The 19,979-nt window shown below is 48.3% G+C and overlaps 4 protein-coding genes across 19 annotated transcripts; 3 read left to right on the top strand and 1 right to left on the bottom strand.

Annotated features, from left to right (window-relative positions):
- The first annotated feature begins 1,834 nt into the window (after nt 1–1,834).
- On the top strand, nt 1,835–13,614 carry LOC105695569. 13 transcript variants are annotated; one of them, XM_012417232.2, is made up of 5 exons: nt 1,852–1,952; nt 3,954–4,161; nt 6,170–6,202; nt 6,379–6,501; nt 7,802–13,614. In XM_012417232.2, the coding sequence occupies exons 3-5, from the start codon at nt 6,190–6,192 to the stop codon at nt 11,938–11,940; spliced, it is 4,275 nt and encodes a 1,424-aa protein (XP_012272655.1). In that variant the 5' UTR covers nt 1,852–1,952; nt 3,954–4,161; nt 6,170–6,189; the 3' UTR covers nt 11,941–13,614. The 13 variants fall into 13 exon arrangements, with proteins under 13 accessions (XP_023290375.1, XP_012272655.1, XP_023290377.1 ...); XM_012417234.2 differs by lacking the exon at nt 1,852–1,952 and adding an exon at nt 1,985–2,076; XM_012417233.2 differs by lacking the exon at nt 1,852–1,952 and adding an exon at nt 2,611–2,891.
- On the top strand, nt 11,972–15,038 carry LOC105695575 (smoothelin-like protein 2). Of its 2 annotated transcripts, none has more exons than XM_012417250.2 (5): nt 11,972–12,493; nt 14,047–14,122; nt 14,267–14,390; nt 14,474–14,625; nt 14,682–15,038. In XM_012417250.2, the coding sequence occupies exons 2-5, from the start codon at nt 14,061–14,063 to the stop codon at nt 14,803–14,805; spliced, it is 462 nt and encodes a 153-aa protein (XP_012272673.1). In that variant the 5' UTR covers nt 11,972–12,493; nt 14,047–14,060; the 3' UTR covers nt 14,806–15,038. The 2 variants fall into 2 exon arrangements, with proteins under 2 accessions (XP_012272673.1, XP_012272674.1); XM_012417251.2 differs by lacking the exon at nt 11,972–12,493 and adding an exon at nt 13,670–13,786.
- Nucleotides 15,039–15,170: 132 nt separating this feature from the next.
- On the bottom strand, nt 15,171–17,356 carry LOC105695574 (geminin). Of its 2 annotated transcripts, none has more exons than XM_012417247.2 (5): nt 17,010–17,356; nt 16,402–16,520; nt 16,150–16,316; nt 15,789–15,961; nt 15,171–15,692 (listed from the first exon to the last, which is right to left on the bottom strand). In XM_012417247.2, exons 1-5 carry the CDS (start codon nt 17,061–17,063, stop codon nt 15,633–15,635), a joined length of 573 nt encoding a protein of 190 aa, XP_012272670.1. In that variant the 5' UTR covers nt 17,064–17,356; the 3' UTR covers nt 15,171–15,632. The 2 variants fall into 2 exon arrangements, with proteins under 2 accessions (XP_012272670.1, XP_012272671.1); XM_012417248.1 differs by lacking the exon at nt 17,010–17,356 and adding an exon at nt 16,583–17,001.
- A 262-nt stretch (nt 17,357–17,618) lies between these two features.
- On the top strand, nt 17,619–19,879 carry LOC105695571. 2 transcript variants are annotated; one of them, XM_012417243.2, is made up of 9 exons: nt 17,619–17,722; nt 17,781–17,930; nt 18,000–18,158; nt 18,235–18,349; nt 18,420–18,654; nt 18,736–18,913; nt 18,980–19,131; nt 19,217–19,300; nt 19,355–19,879. In XM_012417243.2, exons 1-9 carry the CDS (start codon nt 17,693–17,695, stop codon nt 19,527–19,529), a joined length of 1,278 nt encoding a protein of 425 aa, XP_012272666.1. In that variant the 5' UTR covers nt 17,619–17,692; the 3' UTR covers nt 19,530–19,879. The 2 variants fall into 2 exon arrangements, with proteins under 2 accessions (XP_012272666.1, XP_012272665.1); XM_012417242.2 differs by having other exon boundaries at nt 18,417–18,654.
- The last annotated feature ends 100 nt before the right edge of the window (nt 19,880–19,979 follow it).

Here is a 19,979-nt window from a genome sequence, read left to right as displayed (position 1 = left end):
CTCGACCTCCGTTTCGCCGGTTCCTCGCAGGTGCGGCTCGACGAGACTCGCTGGGTTTGGAATCGCTCGGGGCTGGATTTCGGTTCGATACGGTTCGATATGGTCCGATTTGGTTCGCCCGGGCACACCCACATGCACACGTGCACCTGCAGTCGGTGTATCGACAATCAGGTTCAGGCAAAAGTAGCTCAAAGACTGGCTCAAGTAGGTTAACAGGTTTCCAGTTGAAAGTGGCCTCCGCCGAGCGTCAGGAGAGGGAACGGTGCTGAAAGGTGGGAGGCACCACACGAGAGGTGTACCCATTGTCGGTAAGGCGAGTCGATTTAGATCGACCGGGGATTTCGGAAACGTCGATCGGTCCCTTCTCGCCCCACGTTGGACGGCCCTTTCTTTCCCTGCAAGAAGAAACTGAGGATAGCTTGGTTTTCCAGAAATTGGACCCGCGACTTATCGGATCGCATATGAATTTTAAATATTGACATGCGTAGATGTCGACATACGCTTTAAGCGGTTCTGGACCGCGGACTCGCGGTGGAATTTGTCATTGAAGGAGCACATTTGGGTTGCGGAGTCGTCGGCGGAATCGATACGTTTAAGCTCCGAAGGAAGGCCGAAAGCATTTCTTTGCGGGAGAGCCGACTCTTTGGACGCGTTCCTAATCTCTAAAAATATGGTGGCCTTTGCCTTGGCGAGAGGCGTAATAGTTACGATTTAAAACAAACCCTCCTCGAGGGGAAGAGTCCAACGGAGCGTCCTAGCTGGATTTCGCAGCAAGCTCGAGATCGCTTCCGAAACAAAGGCGTTCGATAATTTATGATTGCACATTTCGCGTACCTCGCTCTTCCTTTTCGCTCGGAATCCCGCGGTGCGGAGTTTCTCTTTCGGCGGTCTTGCAATCGTCGAATCGCAACGATTCGAGGTGATCGAACGCGACGCTCGTCAACTGTAAAAGAGGACGGCAAAGTTATTGATAAATAATTCGAGACACTCGACCGAGCTCGGCGACGATCGTTGCCTACCGATACAACAATTAAACGACCGTCTCGTTTGCGCAACGCGCTTCGGGAAAGAAAGAAAAAAAAAAACGGCGAGCTTTCCTTTCTACCACTATTAATGAGCCATGCGGTGACATTACGCACGTGCGTACGCGCATGTACCGCGCGTGTTGAAATTGAAATTCCCGAAATCGCGATCGGTCCGTCAACGAGTCGCCGGATTGCGGAACGTACGTACGAGCGTACATCCGCGGGCTTAACGTTCCTCGGATTAAAATAAAAAATTGAAACTCCACGTAATTGCGCTACAGAGAAAATTCACATTAAAATTATTCCTCGTTACGGGGGCGATGTGGGCTGTTCGTTTCAACGATGAGTCGGTTAACGGTTTTCGTATCTCTCGCCGCGGTCGGCGTTTCTAACCTATATCGGACGATCGAGGTTCCTCCAGGTGTATTCCACCTGCAAAAATGGGAATATGATTAATTGAAACCTGGGAAGTAATTAAAGGGACGTAAAAGGGTACTTAAGTGGAGCAGCCGTCGAGCGTCCCGGGTCGGTCCGGCCGCCATGTTGGATCCCATAAGAGGGACGGTCCGCTCGAGTTCCGCTCGGGTGGGCTGCGCGCGCAAAATATGCGGCGCACCCGGAAGCCCGGCCCAGCGACGCCGGCCGGTCTTCGTGCGCATATCCGGCACGGCATTGGGTTCATTTACGGGAAATCAAGGTGCGTACGCGCGGGGCCTGAGGTAACAGCAATAACTCCGCTATTTTCGGAGATCTAAATCGGTTGAAGTGATGCCATACTTTAGCGCGGCGCACACCAGGAGTCCGGCCGCGCGAAGAGCCGCGCGGCGCGCAGTCGCCTCGGCACGTCGGTCCCAAAACCCACCGCCGCTGCCGCAGCCCTCGAGCCGCCTCGAACTACCTCGAACTCTACCTCGAACCGCCTCGAAGGTAACGCATTTCCAGTCGCCTAATCCGGTCGCGCTCCTAACCTAACCTGCCGGCGGCCGGCTCGAACGGAAGTGCCGCCAGGGTCGCTGTCCCGTCGGATCGCCATGGACGCGTAGGACCAAAGGTTAGAGCGACCGGCAGGTAACGCGTTCGAAAAAGGAATTATTAACGACCTGCCGATGATCGGCGCGCTCCGAAGTGCCTTCCGGGCAACGCGAGCGCGGCCCTATATGGCGAGCCGGATGCCCGTAAACGACGCGCGGTCGTAGATCATTTTCTAAGTATATTGCGAGTGACGGGTAGTGCCGGCTTATTTTGAAAAAGTGCCCGCGGAGGTGGCGGCGACTGCTCGATATTTTCTTTCGACCTGAGAAAGAGGCCTTCGGGAGGATCGACCTACCCTGACCCGGCGGCACGTGACCGGGTCCACCGGAACCGGCCTGTCGGAAGTGGTTTCTAGGCCACGCGAGCGCCGCCATATTTGGCAAGGCCGACGCGGCGGCGCCGCCATCTTGAATATGCGACGCGGGCATGTACTCGAGAATTGGTATCTAAATTTGGCTCTCTTGGACGTTATCCTCGAAATCCAAGACGATCGTACACGGTCGGTCAAGTTTGAAGGCATTAATGGTAATTGCGCGGCACGGTTTCCCATCTACGCGCGTCGCGCCGCGAGAAAAAGCCCGCGACGCGCAGCTGCCGCGAGGAAACGAAGCCGCGGAACCGTTTCCTTACAATTAAGTCGTAACTACGGGGAATTACCCCCTGGCACGCTCGTTAAAGCGCTAATAAAAAGAAGTTTCACGAGCCGTCGCGAACGGTGTCGCCTGCATTTTCAGATCGAGGTGTGGAACGTGCCCCCTGAATTTCACCATTCTTTCTAAAAAAAATCAAGAATCGTCGAATCCATTTTCCCGCGGCAACGTAACCTCCGATATGGTAATGTACCGGGCTTATATAAAGTCATGTTAAATGCCGAAAATTTGCATAAAATGGAGATAACGTGGAGCCATTGTCTCGACTAACATCTTAGACACGGTAGACTGCGCGAGACGCTTTCTACGTCTTTGGTCTAAAGACCTTATCCTCGTTTTCAAGGACCGGCTGCGAACGTCGGCATTTAATAATGCGATTATTCCTCAAATATGAAGAAGCACGCGAGGTTCTTTTCGAAAGTCGAAAAAAATATCGGAAAAAATCGTAAGTGGACGAGAACGATGCGAAGAATTATTAGCAAAATTGGGAACGTTCGGACAATTTGGCAGGACTTCTCTTCCTAGAAACCGCGGCATCGGGCATTGCAATAAATTTAGAATTTCGGAGTCGATGAAGATGTAGCTAGAGCGTGCGTCGCGAGTTCGAATGATTGGCCTTGACTGCACCGACGTCATCTTCAGGATTTAATTTCAATTTTGATGGCCAACTCTAAACCGGGCGAGCCCAATTCCGCACGTCTTGTACTTAATCGTTCTTCCGTTGAATTCGATAATCGATGTACCTCCAACAATTACCAGTAATTCGTTGAATCGGATCCTCTAGTTAGCGCTTTTCCTCGTTCGCTTTCGGCACGATGCCCTAACTTCTCTATCGTGCAAATCACACGGGCCTGAGACAAAAGACCGGGACAAGGTTTCTAGACGGGACAAAGAGAAAAACCTCCACTGACTAATGCATTCCATCGGATGGAATTTTACAATCTTTCCTCGCCTCGGAGGAAGACGCCGAGAGAAAGACGGCCATGGCAAATGGCCCAGCAGTACCTGTACTCGAGCAAGCCATCATTTTCTTGCGGTCTTCGGTCAGGTCGAGCTAAAATAGCAGAGTGGAGGTCGAAGGCGTTCTCGGCGACGAAGTGCTCGTCCTTCTGCACGTACCAATTTTAAAAAATCGAGGTTAATAAGTCCAGAAATCTCGCGGCCGCCACGACCGGCGCCCTCGACCTTTCACGCGATTTTAATAACTTTCGACTTTCCCCCTAAACGAGACTCTTGTCCCTTGCAGTCATCTCGGAAAACCAGCGGGAGATTTTCCAGACGCGTTTGCACAACTTACAAGGGAAATCCTGGATTTCGCCGAAACGTTCGCCGCGACGAGGAAAACGTGCCGGCACGGCGGGCGTTGCTCCCTTTTCCCAATTAAAGGAGCCATTTTGGTTGAATATTTTCCCGGTGCGCCCGAAACAGAGGGCTGCTGTCGGTTGTTGCGGTCGGTGGGTACATAATGTATGAAATTATTTATAGAAGTCGGCCCCGTGGCCCCGCGAGCACTCGCTACCGTTTACCGTAGTCCCGCGTGCAGGGACCACCGCGTGCTTTCATCTTCTCCCGTTTCTGCATCGTGCGTCGCACTTCGACCCAAGCACCGGAGGTTGCTTCAAAATCGAAAAAAAAAATTAACTAGAAGACTAGAGTCCAGCGACGAATTTTCTCTCGATAAATCTGCCCTGCAGGGTCCACGGAAAATTTTCTTTTCGCGAAAATTCACGTTTAGATGGGCGGTAAAAAATTGAGAATTAATATACATCCGTCCATAAGACGTTTCCTCGGGTAGAGTTCCGTTGGTGGAGAGGCTGCGTGGAGAAAACGGTCCCGCAAAACGTCCGTAAACTCGACGGGGTAAGAAGCCGAGTCGGTTTCCATGGAAAACGAGTCCACTCCGCGCCATTGGGATAATAGCGTCTTTTAGCGCTCTTTAGGCTGAATAGGAGATTGCGGAAAAACGACTTAGGAGTCCATAAACTCTGGCAGTCAAGAGCGGATCCAATCGGCCACGTTGCCCTGGCTTTGGCCGATGCGGAACGGCGAACGACGTAACGATACTAACGATAGCAAAATGTCCGATAAAGGAGATCGGATTCTCGCGCTTTGCGAGGCCCTCGGCACTTATGGGAAAATTATCTTTATGGATTATCCGTGCCGGGAACCGGCGAACCCCTGTAGGCAAAAAGTGAACTTGTTCGGAGGAAACGGCGAGACCGGTAAACCGCGATCGAGTTAACCGAGCGTGTCAAAAGACACGAATTTGCGGGAGATCCGCCCGGCAGACCGCGAATGATTTTGACATAAGAACGATTCCATTGTGGGTCTAATTGTTTATTTTCACTTTTTACCCAGAGACGCAAGAAATCGTATCATTTTTCCTCCCTTATTTTACGCCTTTATACTACCTCCGATTTTAAGGCGACGCCAAATTTGATACGCTAAATTCAATTCTAAAGTAAGTCGAGGTTCAACGCTCGTTTAATCGCTGGGGAGCATTTGTATTCCCGAGAGAATTGGCAGAGCTTTACGTTGAACAGCCGCCATCGGGTAAGGAGGAAAATCCGAGGAAAATTCGGATTTTCCGGGAGAAAATGCTACGATCCTTTCCTACGCCGGTGCAAGTGCAAGGAAGACCTAGATACGTTAAAAGCTCTTGTATCCGCATTCTATTCTCATTACTCATTCGGATTCACTTATTTCGGGGCTTAGGCTAAATAGGTCGGGCTAAAGCCGGTGCCAGACGATCGGACAAATTGACGGGAAAAGGGAGGACTTCCACCCATCTCCACATTTTCCACATTTTTTTAGACACCTTTTTTTTATAGACCCTTCCTTATAAGAGCCGGTAAGCCACGGAATTAGCGAGGATTCGCTGTTTACGTAAAACGAGTCGCAGCTATTTTAACGCTAAATAATCCGCCTGCCAATTCGAGCCGCTAGATGAGCAATGCTGTTTACTTTCGCATGTAGAATGGTGTTTGAAGTTGTCTTCCGCTATTCGCAGAGTATTAAAGTGCGCCTCGCATAGCAAAGGAGGCTTTCGGTGTTCGCCTATAAATCACGGTTTACGCGTTTATTTCCTACCTCGCGGAAGGAGCTTACCAAAACGGATTTTCGTATCGACATGTCCGCTCTATTTTTGAAAGGAATCGCGGTAAATCACCGCCTCCCCGGAGCATTCGCGTAGAAATCTGGAACGCTGCAGGAAAGAATTTTCCGCCTTCCCCCAGTATCTGCGTAGGCATTTAAAAGCCCTCGTCGGGATTCTTTCCCTCTCCTCGAGCGCATTTTTCGAATTTTCTCCCAAGTGCCGACCCCGAAACCTGCGAACACCGATGCGAGATCAAGGAGACGAAACGTCGGTTCGCGCGATACTCTCTAACATTTAGTACCACGTGTACTGACAATTATTAATTTACCTCTTAATTAATTTCCGCCCTTTCCTGTATTTTCTAGGCGCCGGACGATCGGTCGACATGGAGGCAGAAGGTGAGGTATTAACAATTCCATAAATTATCGGCCTTCCGCGAGGTCTTCTGAAAATTAAATTAATAAATTCGCGCCGCTAATAATCGGTATATCGAATGGTAGTAAAACATAGGACTCCACCATACTTGCTCTGCAAACCAAGTACTTTGAGACCCGTTCTTTCCGGATGTCTCTAGATCCTCAATTGGTAGTGGAAAACGAAGAGAGCACCGACGTCGAGAGCTGCAAGCCCAGGAGCGAAGTGGACGAGGACAAAGAAGACTCCGAAGCCAAAGAGAGGTCTGAGACGCCAAAATCAGGTTCGCTGAAAAAGAAGAGAACTCTAATGTCGATCATCCATCCCCGTCGCGAAATGCACATCTAACCAAGAAGGATATTTTTTTGCGCTCTCGGATTAGGCATTTCCAAAAGGAGAGCTTTTTTTTTCCTTTCAAGGAACGCCCCCGTTCGGGTGACATTTTATCACGGCGAGATTGGCGTCGACGGCGATTCGACCGGAGCTCGATAAGACGAGACGCTTGGCGTAATTTTTCCGTGCAAAGAGCAGGCTCGTTGTCTCGTCTCGTTTCGTCGTAGACGCACGGGACACGCCGGCGAGGCGACTCAAAATAAATCCGCGGAGAATCCCCGTGTTTTAAATAAAACCGGGCTATACCGACACGCGTCACAAAGCTCTCGTGGTCGGCGCTTGCGCCTCTCGCAGCTTGCACGTCGCAAAATCCCTCGCCGGTGATTCGGGCGAATACCTCGTCCGCGTAATTGCAAAGACGTGACAAAAAGGCCCGCGCGTGTTCTAACAACGTGGTTATTTTATTGGTGCGACAAAGAGCGACTCCCGCTTCCAAATAACGCGCAGACCCGCGCCAGGCGACGTTACCAGAGGAGAAAAGAAACGTAATTATTTTCGCATCGGATTTCGTCCAATGTCAAGCATCGAGTCCCTTAATCGCGGCTCCGAAATTGACGGGAAATATTTCCCGTTTATTTTAAATTTAAACTCGAACTCGAGGTACTCGATTACCGTGGATTTCTCGCTTAGAATCGACGAGTCTATAGATATGTACGCGGAATATTTCTGTTTATCTTCCCCGGAGGTCACCGAATTACTCCCGGAATGGGAATCGGAATTACATGAAGAAGGTTCGATACGTCGACGATTGCCCAGAGAGCGTGCTCCGATTTTAACGTTAACCATCGTCCACGACGGTTCCGAGCGTCCGACGAGCCGATCGTTTCGCGTCGAGCAAGATTACGATTTTAATGTGCTTCGTCCTGTACTTCCCGAACTCGGCGAAACCACCGCCGCCAGCCGAGGGTGCGTCAGACCTCAATTTTCATTCGGGAAAATTATTCTCGGTAGGGCTTCCGATCGATCGAAAGGGCGTCGAAAAAATTCGAGAGGTCGATTTCGATTCGATCGGGGGCAGCGGCCGGTATCGTTGCCGCGCGCAAGCAGATACCGAGCGATATTAATAGCCGAGGGCATTCGGGTTGAAAAACGAGAGATTGGACGAAATTCGATCCGGGAGCGGTCGCGATCTAATACACGTAAACGTCTATAGAATAAGTAAATAAATTGGAGGTTGCACCGTTTCGCAGTCGATGGAGCACGGGGAGTTTGGCCCGTTGCTGAGAGCGGACCGCCTCCGAGCAGGGAGCCGGAGAGGAATGTCGCGGCCTCGCCACCCCATCGGGTCGAAGGCCCGATCCGACCAGCGGCAGGACCCGGTGAGTGGAATTCATTGCCAGTATTAGTAGAGCGGCTGCGCTCGGCCCTGGAGCTCTCCTGTTCGAGTGGGAGCAGCGAGGAGCAGGTGCACCCGGAGGACTCGGGCATCGACTCGGAGGGCGACCTCCGACCCAGACTCCCGATGGACCGTCAGAGCCCGAAGCCGCTGGACCAGCAGTTCCTGGAGGACCTGCTGCTCTCCGACATCCAGACGGCGCTGGCGCGGCTGCGAGAGACCCTGCGGCGCGCCGACGTCGGCGCCCTCGTCAGGTACAGCTCCACCCTGGACCCGGCGAGCAAGCTGCACCTGCTGCGGCTCGTCTCGAACCTTCTGGCGAAGCTGAAGATCCCGGAGAGCCCCGAGGAGGAGAGTCAGCCTCGTCCGAGTCCACCTCGACGGCGGCGCAGGGAGCGGCACACGGTCGTCGTCACGGCCGAGGAGCTGGCTCGCGCCAGGAAGTGGCTGGAGGAGGAGAGGAACCTCGCCGAGCGTCCGTTCCCGGAATCCGCGCGGTTGGACGAGGCCCAAGTCGCCCCCGCGAAGGCGACTCGACAGGACCACCCGGAGCGGACGGCAGAGCGGCAGTTCGATCGCGTCCGCGAGAAGCACGTGAAGGACGCCATCAACCACCGACAGTCGCTGCAGAGCCGGAGCAAGGAGCCGGACGGCTCCCCCGAGGACGATACGAAGGCGCCTCGTCTCGTCGACGGCCCCGGGGTCGAGGAGGAGTTCGGCAGCTTCGCCGCTCCCTTCCGTCCGCCGGAACCCCCGGTACTACCGGTACTACCGGTCAGGTGCAACAAGTTTTCCGCGAAGAAGTCCAAGATCAAGAGGGCCAACACCATAGACATCCCGAGCTACCTGAAGCTGCAGGCCGAGGGCCACGGCCGGAACCAGGGCTGCATCGCCCTGAGGAGGCCCATCGGCGTCGGGGACAAGGTCCTGGCCGGCACGACCAAGGCGGTGCCCTCCTTCGAGCCCAAAACCGAGAACGACCGCAAGTTCCTGGCGCTGATCGGCAGGAACAGCGAGTCCGGGCCCGCCGCCAACGTTCTGCCCTTCAAGAACTTCAACTACAGGCAACCCTCCGTGGCCGACCGCAACTGGAACGATCGGTTCGCCGACATCAAGACCACCTTCGACAAGCCGCGAGACGTCTCCCCCGAGGACCGTGGCCCCTTGAAGCGCCCCAGGGACAACAGCGGACGACTTCGCGCCGGCTCGAACGAGGACCGGGAGAACCAGGGGGTGGTCGTCGGATCCCTGAAGCTCCCTTACGCGACCGCCGAACCGACGTCGGGGTTCACCCACGCCCCCACCTCTCCCTTCCGCAAGATCGAGAAGACCGGGAAGGACTTCGTCCCTGAGTTCCTGAAGCCCAAACTGCTGGAGGCCACCGCCGAGACCGGCGGCACCCTGCAGGCCAAGGTGAAGATGTTCGACAAGGAGAGCAACCGAAACGCACCGCCGCCCCAAACCAAGGGCAAGTACGTCAAATCCGGAAACGCGCCGTCCTCGATCCCCGGGACAAACGGAGCGATGGAGAACGGTCGCCTGAATTATCAGTCGTTTTGCAAGCAGTTCGCCCCTGCCTCGAACGGACGTCAAACCGAGTCAAGCAAAGCGCCGTCGAGAATCGGTTCTCGGGAGAGTCCGTCCAAATCCAATCGACCCGGCGTGGTCCACCAAAGGGCGGAATACTACGACGACCTGGAGCACTCCGAAGGCCCTCGTCCCCGATACGAAAATCCGGACCAGTGGTCTTCGAGAAATCCTAAACCATGTAAGAAATTGGACAACGATTCAGGTGGGCTTCACCGGAGGGGCGAGTATTACGAGGACCAGGATCGCCAGGAAGACCCTCGACGATATCGATACGAGAACGTCGATCGACTCGATGGGAGTCCCAAGAGCTCCTTATCGCGCAGCAAGTTAGACGAGACGCCGGAGAAGATGATCGATAACGAGTCCAGGACCGGTTGGGATGGGAAATGCTTCGACGCAGCGCCGAGGAATGCCGACGTCGGGAACGATTGGTCGACCAAGACGATTCAGCCCGTTGCTCCCGACAACGGACCTCATCCCCTGGACGGCACCGCCAAAGATCACCCAGTGACCGAGAAAACTCTTCCAGAATTTCAGGGCCTGTTTCAGCCCAACGTAGATGGGTCCCTGGACCTGGGGACGAGTCCCGACGTCGAAGGGGTTACGCCCAAGTCGAATTTCCCAAAGGTTATCCCCCTGCAGAGTCTGGACGTGGACACCAACAGGATGTCAAATCTACCCCAGAGCGGTTCGGCACCTTCCCACTCACCTGCCGAGAGTCACATCGGAAAGGGTTACGAGGTTTCCGACAAGAGTCCTAGATACGAGCCATTGATGGCGTCTTCCCCGGTGAAGAGTAACCCCGGATATCCGGTGGACAATCCTAGAGTCTATCAGGAGCAGACGAGCTATCCAGAGGTGGGACATCGCGTCTCAGTCCACCCCGTCCCTAGGGATTTCGAGGTCAACTATTCTCGCCCGAACGAGTCGTACCGATCGTACTCCTCTAGTCAGAATCCCATCAAAACGATCGACAATTTCCTTAGGGCCAGCTTGTCCCAAGGCCACTTGCCGAAGGATGCCGACGATGGTCCAAAATCGAGCTACCCTTTAACGAGCGAGGATAACGATCGTTCGTATCCCGGAAGCAGGGACGAGGAGCGAATTCGAAGCTACGTTCCTTGGGGTCACTCGTCTCGCGACCTGAGCAACCGTGAGAAGCAGAGAACCGATTACGAGGCAAACTATCCAGGAGGGGCCGAAGAGGCGTCGCGGCAAGACGTCTTCCAGGATCGAAACTACGAGGATCGGTTATCCGTTTCCGGTGTGCCCAGGACCGAAGAAACGTATCCAAGGATCGTCCCCAACGAGGTCGTGCTTCCCGAGGAGGACAAGATCGCCAATCAAGACATCAGCCCCGAAGGTGTGGTAACGAGGTACACCTGCGCGATAGCCACGATAGCGCCGGAGGCGTCGATGCTCCCCGAAGAGCGACGAGATTCGACGGAGTCCCTTTCCGGCAAGAACCGTCTCGGGCCCGAAGAAAAGCGCGACGTCCCGGACGAAACCGCGCAGCAGATGGGCGAGGTTCCTAGAGCGGAGCCGAGGAAGAGGGAGATCCCGCTGGACGAGATCCAGAGGCACAACCTACTGCAGCAGAACCTGGCCAGGAAGCTGCAGAGTGACGCGACGTCGAAGCCCCCGAAGCACCTCGTCTTCGACTCGTCCCTCGGAAGGGAAGGTGTACCCTTCGTCCAGGAGGCCTCGTCCCGCGGATTTACTCCACCGAGGCAGCCCTGCGAGCCCGTCGTGGAGAGCAACAACACTCAGGAGAAGATCGGCATCTTCGAGAGCAGAAACCCGAACAGACACCGTCCCTCGCCCGTTAGGTCCGGGTTCCGAGGGGGGCCCCCGAAGGTGAACGTGGTGAGTCCGTCGAAGATCGTCCAGTCGAAGGGACCCATCGGCAGCAGCGCAAAGCTGATCGACTCCAGCGACGAGTACCTGATGTCCTGCGCCAGTCGACCCTCGCGCTCGATTGTCCTGTCGAAGTCCGAGTCCTGGCACCAGCTGGCCCTGTCCAAGAGCAACCTGCAGGTCCCTCGAGTCGTCCAGGAGTCCCCGCCTCGGCCGCCCAAGTCCAGGTCCCCGTCCTCCTTCAGGCTGTCCAAGCAGTTCGAGGCCGCCGCCACCTCGGACAACGTGAAGCGCATGGAGGAGAAGATCCAGAGGTACTTCCACAGTCCCACCAACGCGGGCTCCGGGGAATCCCCTCCCTCGGGGAGGAGGGAGTCCAAGAGCAAGAGGTGCCCGGGGCCCGCGAAGAGGAGCCAGAACGGCCTGGCCAGGAGCCACACGGTCCCTCACCTGTACGACGAGAGGAACCTCGTGGAGCTGGGAGACGTCGACGCCGCCTTCGACGACCTCTTCAGGGAGACCGTCAGGAGCGACGCGCGGTGCTGAGCCTCGACCCCGCTGGTCGGTCCGATCGATCGCCACGTTAAATGGTACCTCCTTTGTAAAATGCCGCGCCCAGGGCCATAGGGCCGGCTCTCGTTCTCCGTTCTCCAGTTTGACCTCCGTTTTCGGCCGAGCGACTCTCCGTCCTCCTCGCGTTCCTGGAGCCGAAGGTCCATCGCTCCTGGAGCCGTCCCAGCGTCCGAACGATACGAAGCCTCGAAGACTCCGCACCCTGAAATCAAGACTCCGAGTTAGCCGCAAGGAGGCGAAATCCTCCCGAGACGACGTCGACGTCTTCGAGAAAATCTTCAGGGTGGCCCTCGCGACCGGTTTTCCGCGCAACCGACCGTTTGACTTATCGATAGTTTGCAAGAACTCGAGTCGCCCGGGGAGATAGAGAAAGGGCGCGTCTCTTCCGCGCCGGTTTAGCCCGGCTCGGTTCTTCCCCCGCTACTTTGTTTTTCGTTCTGCCTTTCGTTACCGTGCCCGGTGTGTGTGTCCCAAGCCCGGATTAGAGGGACGTTTTAGTGCGTTTTCGAGGCGGCCCCGACGATCAGTGAGTCTTTTTACCACTATTTCTTCTACTACTACCACCGACTAGCTACTAGACCAACTAAGCCACCACTAGCGACGAGAACGTCGACCGTTCTCGGCACCTACACCCTGCACGATCCCCACCGGAAGTTTCACGCAATGGCGACGTCGACGGTCGAAATCCGCATCGTTCGAAAAATTGATCCCCAGGAAAATGTTTCGACAACGCGGTGATAGGAATTTTTTAAAAACTATTAAGAAGTTTTTTTTTCCAATTGTACCCTCTTTCCTGAAATTGATAGCAGCACCACCGCGTCGGGCGATTGCGGCCACGTCGATGCGTTTTCCTGCAACGTGCGCGTTTTATCGGGAGTTGCAAAAAAATGCATCGGGACAGATTTCGTCGGTACAATTTAAAATTTCTATCACCGGGAGTGAAACGCATCTTGGATGAATTTTTTCGATCGATTCCGTCGCCTTTAAATGAAATTACTCGGCAGGGCTACGTACACCGTACTCTCGTGCGAGACGTCGCGGGACATACACCGTTTGTCTTGGTTTACGCTGGTTTAGAGTACAGGAGACTAGTCTACTAACCGAGGTGTGACTCTCTCTTTTTTTTACATTTTTCTACCAGAACTGGTGTGAAAAAGAGATACCGTCTCCGGTTTGATTTTGAGTTTGTTGGGTGTGTGGAAAAAAAAACGAAAGAAATCATCGAATGCGTTGGCACCGATTTGCAACTTTACGTCCGCGAGATTCGATCGAGTCGGCTAACCCGAGCGAGGAGGTTCGAAATTTTGCGAAGCGAGTCAAAACTAAAAGCTAAGACTTTTCCTGACGTTTCGCGACCACTGCGTGGCGCAATGTCGACCTCTGCACCCATCGACACGGTTTCCCCCTTCGGAGACTACGAAGCAAACCAAATGAAAAATGACTCCTCGACGTACGAGTCGGGCGCGTCAATTAATATCTATCTTCCTTTAAAAACGATTGCGCACCGCAAGAAAATTACGCTCAACTGGTACGATTAAATGAACAAAATGACGGATCGCGCTTGACCGATGACCCGACTTTCGTAAACGGGAATTGCGGCTGTAAATATGTCTGTTACTGTAATAAACACGAGAAAATACGCCCCGATGACTTTGTTCATTACTTAGGGACGAGTTTGTCAGTTCGGAAATAACTGATCGACGGTTCTCCTACGGCCTGGATAAAGTCCCATTTTTTTTCTGATTAAGCTCATAAATGCGTACTCATATTTGCGTAAACGCGAGAGTAGGACTTTAATAGAAATTTCTGAGATCGGTCGGTATGTACTCATTAGCTCCTTCGAGTAATTAGGTATTCACTGAATTAACTCAAGTGCTGCTCGAGTTGCGTTCTTAGAGTTTCTTTCTTTTTTCTTAGTTTAGTGCACCTGACACCATTGCCACACGTAGACAGCACATTAATGAGTTCAATTAGATACAGTATACAACCACTAATGGGTTTACGAGCATGAGAGCCGAATTCTGCCTAGCTAGAGATTATTCGTCGACGCTTAATGTCCGATTTCGTTTCCTTTTTCAGCACCCAAGAAGCCCATGTCTCCGTTTGCGAAGTTTCGCCAGCTCGATCGACAGAACAGCGCTCCCCGCTCGCCCAGGTAATCTACCAATTATTAGAAACATACTCTAAACACAACAATGAAGGCAACGTCGATTAAATTTGTCGACGGTTGCTTTCATTTCGTCTCTAAATTTAATTTCCACAAGAATTAACTCTAAAATATGTATTCCCGTTTTCACAGTACGCCTCTGACACCCGGAAAAGAGTTTCACTTTAAGTTCACCGATCCCGTTGTACAGAGCAACGCGGTACAGATAAAAGAGCGACTGCTGGCGTGGTGTCGCTCGAAAACTAAAGAATACGAGGTAACGCGAAGATATCTTACAGTTAGCAATTGAAATAAATGCCGACGTATGCTTAGAGTAAGTGAAATATATCGTAAATTCAGAACGTCCACTTGGAGAACTTCTCGACCAGCTGGAGCGATGGACTTGCATTTTGCGCCCTGCTCCATCACTTCCGACCGGATGCCTTCGATTACGATTCTCTACGTCCCGAAGACCGCAGGAAGAACTTTCAGCTGGCATTTACCAAAGCCGAGTAAGTTGACCGTTAAACGACCAGTCTTCATTGGAGAGTAACCGTTTAATTTCCAGTGAAATTGCGGGAATCGCCCCATTGTTGGACGTCGAGGACATGGTCGTGATGCGCCGTCCCGATTGGAAGTGTGTCTTCACCTACGTCCAGTCCTTTTATCGCCGCTTCAAGGACGAAGATTAATCCACGGGCCCTAGAATCTCCCTGCTGTCGACGTAATTCTTTTAATGTTACTTATTGTAATTTATTTATAAGCTCGTTATCGCCAATCGCTTCGCAAATTCACACAAAGCTACAGTGCAGTATACTGACATCGGGTTTACACGTGTTCTCCACTAATGTGAATTTTACAGTTTTGTATTCCGGGCGTCAATGTACTGTGAAAATATATTGTATATGATGTTTGTAAACGTTTATATGTGTGTTTACAGAGGACAACGTCGGTTCGCACATTATTGACCTATTTATGCTGTCGCATTTTCAGAAACTTTAAGGGCAAAGAAATATTTTAACGGTAAAAAGGCTATTAGGAAAGTAACACGGCGTTATGTCCAAAAATGACACACGTAATTCACAATTCTTTATAAGGTGAGGAAGCAATCGTTAAATGATACGGTTACATGATACACTAAAGGTACATTAATGAAAAATAGGTATATGTAAGAATAAGAAACTATTTGGGATACATTCATGCTTCACCCCGGCCAGATATACATTTTCTCCTGCCAACATATTTAGTGAACTCGTAAAATTTATAAATCCCATGGTATTAAGTTTACAACGCGGAGAATACTTTGTGACCAGCATAAAAACCTATTAAAAGTAGAAATACCTTTTTCGTAGGAAAAATTAGATGAAGCGGTTTGTCAAAAGAGATCCAGAATATCTAGGATTCGAGTATAGCTAACGATCGCACTAATTCCACCCTCGTTGGCATACATCAGTGGTGGAACACGCAACAAATAATAATTACAAAGGAACTCTCAACGAGCTTAGTATAAAATCATCTACTATAGGACACTGTCGTCTAGTGAATTGTTGATATCATTATTGTCATCGCCGATCATCTCCTAAAATATTATTAATAATTCAGTAAACAGAATCATTTCTAATTAAAATGGCAACTTATCCATGATACATATTTTAAACTAATAAGATAAACATACCTGCAAAACTTCAACTAGAGCTCTAGTTTCATCCAACATCCCTTTACATATGCGGTTTTCTTCTTCCAACTGTGCCACACGTTCTGCCAATTCCCTATTTTCTTCCAAAGCGTCATCGAGAGCTATCCGTCGTCTTTCGGCTAGTACTTCCCAATAGTGCTCGCTAGGACCAGCTTTGAACAAAAGTAAAGCGTAAGTAATAAATAAATGAATGACCTCGTTAATATGTACATCCTTGCTGCTAAAGATACCTTCACCATTTCCAACCATTTTAGCCAGCTATTCATGAAACGAGTATTAATAAATCGTACATATAACATAATTAAAATTACATATCGACATGTACTCTGAACATACATACCTTCAGATGTCAAATCTTCAACTTCAATCTTAATTTTCTCTCCTCGTGCTGTCTGTACTCCTTTATCTTTATAATTTACTTTTTTATTCGATTTTGAAACTTCATTTCTGGATTTTGCATTTTTGGGTTTCTCATTTCTGGACTTTTCAGTTTTGTCAGACATTTCACTGCATCATTATCAACAAATTTAAAACATGCAAATATGAAATAAATTGATGAATATGCAATAAAAAATTCAAAAAGTTTTCTTACTCCTTAGCAGCCTCCTTAGCTGATGTCATGGATTTAGGATGACGTCCTGCACCCACTAAATTTTCCTTGTCAGTAGCTGCCGGTTGTAAAAGATGCAGGGATTTTCTAACTTTAGTATCCTATTAGAAGTAAAAAGGAAAAGTAATCTCATGTGAACATTGCGATGTTAAAAACAACTTACATCTACGATGGTTGTATCTCTGTAGAAAATATAAGCCATTGTCCTCAAGTGACTTCACAAAAAACGAGCAATGTTAAGAATATAAAAAAAAATAACTAAACCAAATTAATAATCTACAGATGTGCATAAAATCGACTTTTATATAATGAAACTCCTTGCCATGAGAAACACTATTCCTTACTAGAATAACATCGACGCTTTCGAAGCAAGTCTCAAATTTCTTGCTCTGTTTGTAAATATATTACGATTTTGAACTTTAACGAGGATCTTGGTCTACGTAGATTAGAAGAGAAAAAAATTAAACGGTCTGCCCTATGCCTCAAGTGGTCATTATTTAGTAATTCTAACATAAACATAGGTAAATTTCTGACCCACAGATATCAACAGAATGTTCAGTATTTCCGAGGAATCGAAATGTAATAATAACCTCTGAAGCTGTAGTTTTTCCGGCTGAAACTTTCGTTGTCCCTCCCGGTTTCATGATCCTGCTTTTCCAAACACGAACCAAATTCACGCTCGACTTTTCCCGCTTCTGCGTTTACGGAAGCGTTGCAATCGAAACAAATAACTTCGTCACTCCTACGAGCCTCGATCGTTGAAATGCTGGAAATGCTGGATCTCAATTCCAAATAAAATTTGTAAATACTGAACAAGTGAGCATCATGCACGTCGCATGCCAGCTCATATTTGTTATTCGTAACCATAAACGATTTCGATACCGTCACTTGAAAAGGCGGGAAGACTATGAGTATAAAACACTCTTATAGGTTGCTAGAGAGCCATCAGAAGCGGTTCCACATTACGATATAACTAGGTTATGTTCTAACTGCCTTCTGCACATTCATTGGCATTTCCCCTAGAAACGCCACGAGCGACGCCATAGTAGGTGAATTTAAACATATCCGGCGCGAAATTTACCTGAGTTCCTTGTTCACTGAAAATCGGAATTTTATGTACATACCTGTCATTAATTAAGAAAATATGACAGTTCATTAGTAGAGTATATAACGTCAATGTTACAGATCAATGGAATTATGAAATTAATAAAATTGATCAGTACTCGTATGCGTATCTTCCCGAATTTCCTTTTTTTACTGTTGAAGTATAAATATGAAAAGAATACACTCTGTGAGAAGCGAGGTAAATAATTTTTGCTGAAATCAAATGTAACATTTTTAATAAAGACTACTCCCTACAGGAAGACCTGGAATCGGATTTATTCTGCCTAAAACGAGAGTTGGTCTTGACGTTGGATGAGAATCAATTACTAAAAATAAAAATTCGGAAGCTCCAGCATGAATTGCAAAGGAAGGATAAGCAAATAGAGCACCTTTTGAACCCTCGCAAAGTATTTGTCACAATATATATATTACCTAATTTATCTTATCGATCTAATCTCCCATAATATTTTACATAGGGCTATGAATTTAAGAGTGTGCTGTACGAAGATGTCATTCTGAAACTCCAAGATCGCATAAAAGCATTGGAAGATATGCTCTATGAGCAGCATTTGCAAAAAAAGAAACATTACAACGAAATGAAAACTGTACATTTGTATACGCAAACCGATTACAGGGTATTTAATGATAAGATTTTGATTTCGTTCCTTTTATTCAGACAGGAAAACTTCAGAAGGCATTTTATTTTAATAGAAAAATAGAAGAGGGCCCAAAGCATCCACTTTAAATGATAAACAGCCATCATCAAGTGAACCTAAAACATCTTCGGCTCATATTATTCCACCTATCAATGTTAAAAATGTGAATGGTAAATATTTCTAATCACTAATAAATACGGTTGATTATTACTCTTTTAAAAAATGTTACGTTATAAGTAGTCTGCAAAGCGATAACAAGAAATAATCCTCTGAAGTATGACCAAGAATTAATCGGAAGAAGACCTCAAAGAAATCTCTCGAGGAGTACAATTAGTAGGACTAGTTTAGAGGAAAAATCATTACAAAAATATCGACGTTCAAACGAAATATGTTCAGAGTCATCCAGATTCATGAATGCAATGAATAATCTGAAGAAATCACAAAGCATTGATAAATGTATTATTCTTTCCAGAAAGTAATTGTTTACGAGAAATTTTAATTTTTTGACAATTTTTTGTACTCTGAATGTTTTGTACAATGAATTATGTTTTTCTAGTTCTGAAGTTTTACGCCTCGCAGGAGAGCTTAAAGATACTAAGGAGAAGCTCAAGATCGGTAAAGAGAAACCATTATCGATTAGAGAGCAACCGTATTGTCAAAAATCGTTTCGTCACTTTTCACCTCTAAGTGGTCGTGGATTAGCTTTAAACAGCAAACAAAAAATCAGTGATTCGGTATGATTATTCTGTACAACACTTATAGCTTTATAAATCTTATAGCATTAATTATTAATTAACTAGGTAATTGACACAAATCGTCTAACATCTAAAGTGGTCACCAAAGGAAGTGGCTGTGAAGGTTCTCCATTTTCTCGAACAAAACACATTAAAGACGCCAATGTTACTTGCGACAGTAACAAATCATTTAACTTTCTTAATGAATGTCAACTTTTGTGAGTATGACCATTTTGCTTGCTGCAGTATGTTAAACACATTAATAAGGACTAATATTTAAAAACCAATCTTCAAACTTGCCAGGAAATTGGAAGCGGTTCAGGAGCAAACTGAAGAATCGCTTTCTGATTCCGTCATTAAAGATTGCCCTGAGAGGACTGTTTACAAGTGAGTTTAGATGTTACACGTTACTTTATTTATTAATAATATTCTATTTTATAGAAAAGTTGAACCACAACTGAGAATAAATCCTAAGACGAAAATCGAATACGTCTTCGATTCAGAAGTTAGTTCCGACGGGGAAGATATATGTTTGACCAACAACTTGAGAAACTTTCTTCAACAAGTTGCAATAACACAATCGAGTGATGGTGAAAATGGTAATTCGCTTATCTGAAACTATCATTTTCTACATAATGTAAAACGATTTTCTATTGTTTTATTTGTTATACGCATATTTTTTAAAGAATTTATATTTTGAGTATATTTATCGTACGATATTATATAATTTGTGTATGTTGATGTACGCCATACTAGAATGTTTTGTGTACTTAAATTACAGCACTGAACACACTCAAAGATTAAGATATAATAATTTTAATTCTTGAGCATCACTTTACAGAGAGTAAATAAATAACTTCTTATAAAAAAAAAATATTTACACATTAATAAATAAGTAAAAGTATACCAAAACTTACAGCATGTTAATAGTTTTTTCATTACAATCTAAAGACCTAAATATCGCGAGGAGAAAATACATCTTACTTATTCAGTCAGTGGTCCGTAATGGATTGTAAAATATCACCCTGTCCTGAAAACTGGTAAGAAATAATAGAAAAATATGTAT

The sequence above is a fragment of the Orussus abietinus genome, unplaced genomic scaffold (genome assembly GCF_000612105.2).
Source record: "Orussus abietinus isolate OABI.00-Male unplaced genomic scaffold, Oabi_2.0 scaffold4, whole genome shotgun sequence".
Classification (NCBI taxonomy): domain Eukaryota; kingdom Metazoa; phylum Arthropoda; class Insecta; order Hymenoptera; family Orussidae; genus Orussus; species Orussus abietinus.
Note: the sequence above shows the minus strand (reverse complement) of the source record. Positions and strands in the feature narration are given on the sequence as shown.

Coding starts and splice junctions, on each gene's coding strand:
- LOC105695569 (XM_023434607.1), top strand. Junction 6,502..7,801: donor GTCTGAGACGCCAAAATCAG/GTTCGCTGAAAA, acceptor ACCGTTTCGCAG/TCGATGGAGCACGGGGAGTT.
- LOC105695575 (XM_012417250.2), top strand. CDS start 14,061: ATGTCTCCGTTTGCGAAGTTTCGCCAGCTCGATCGACAGAACAGCGCT. Junction 14,123..14,266: donor AGCGCTCCCCGCTCGCCCAG/GTAATCTACCAA, acceptor CCGTTTTCACAG/TACGCCTCTGACACCCGGAA. Junction 14,626..14,681: donor CTGGCATTTACCAAAGCCGA/GTAAGTTGACCG, acceptor TTTAATTTCCAG/TGAAATTGCGGGAATCGCCC.
- LOC105695571 (XM_012417242.2), top strand. CDS start 17,693: ATGAAAAGAATACACTCTGTGAGAAGCGAG. Junction 18,655..18,735: donor TGTATTATTCTTTCCAGAAA/GTAATTGTTTAC, acceptor ATGTTTTTCTAG/TTCTGAAGTTTTACGCCTCG. Junction 18,914..18,979: donor AACAAAAAATCAGTGATTCG/GTATGATTATTC, acceptor TTAATTAACTAG/GTAATTGACACAAATCGTCT.
- LOC105695574 (XM_012417247.2), bottom strand. CDS start 17,063: ATGAAACCGGGAGGGACAACGAAAGTTTCAGCCGGAAAAACTACAGCT. Junction 16,521..17,009: donor GAAAAACTACAGCTTCAGAG/GTTATTATTACA, acceptor TACTTCTAATAG/GATACTAAAGTTAGAAAATC. Junction 16,317..16,401: donor GCTAAGGAGGCTGCTAAGGA/GTAAGAAAACTT, acceptor ATAATGATGCAG/TGAAATGTCTGACAAAACTG.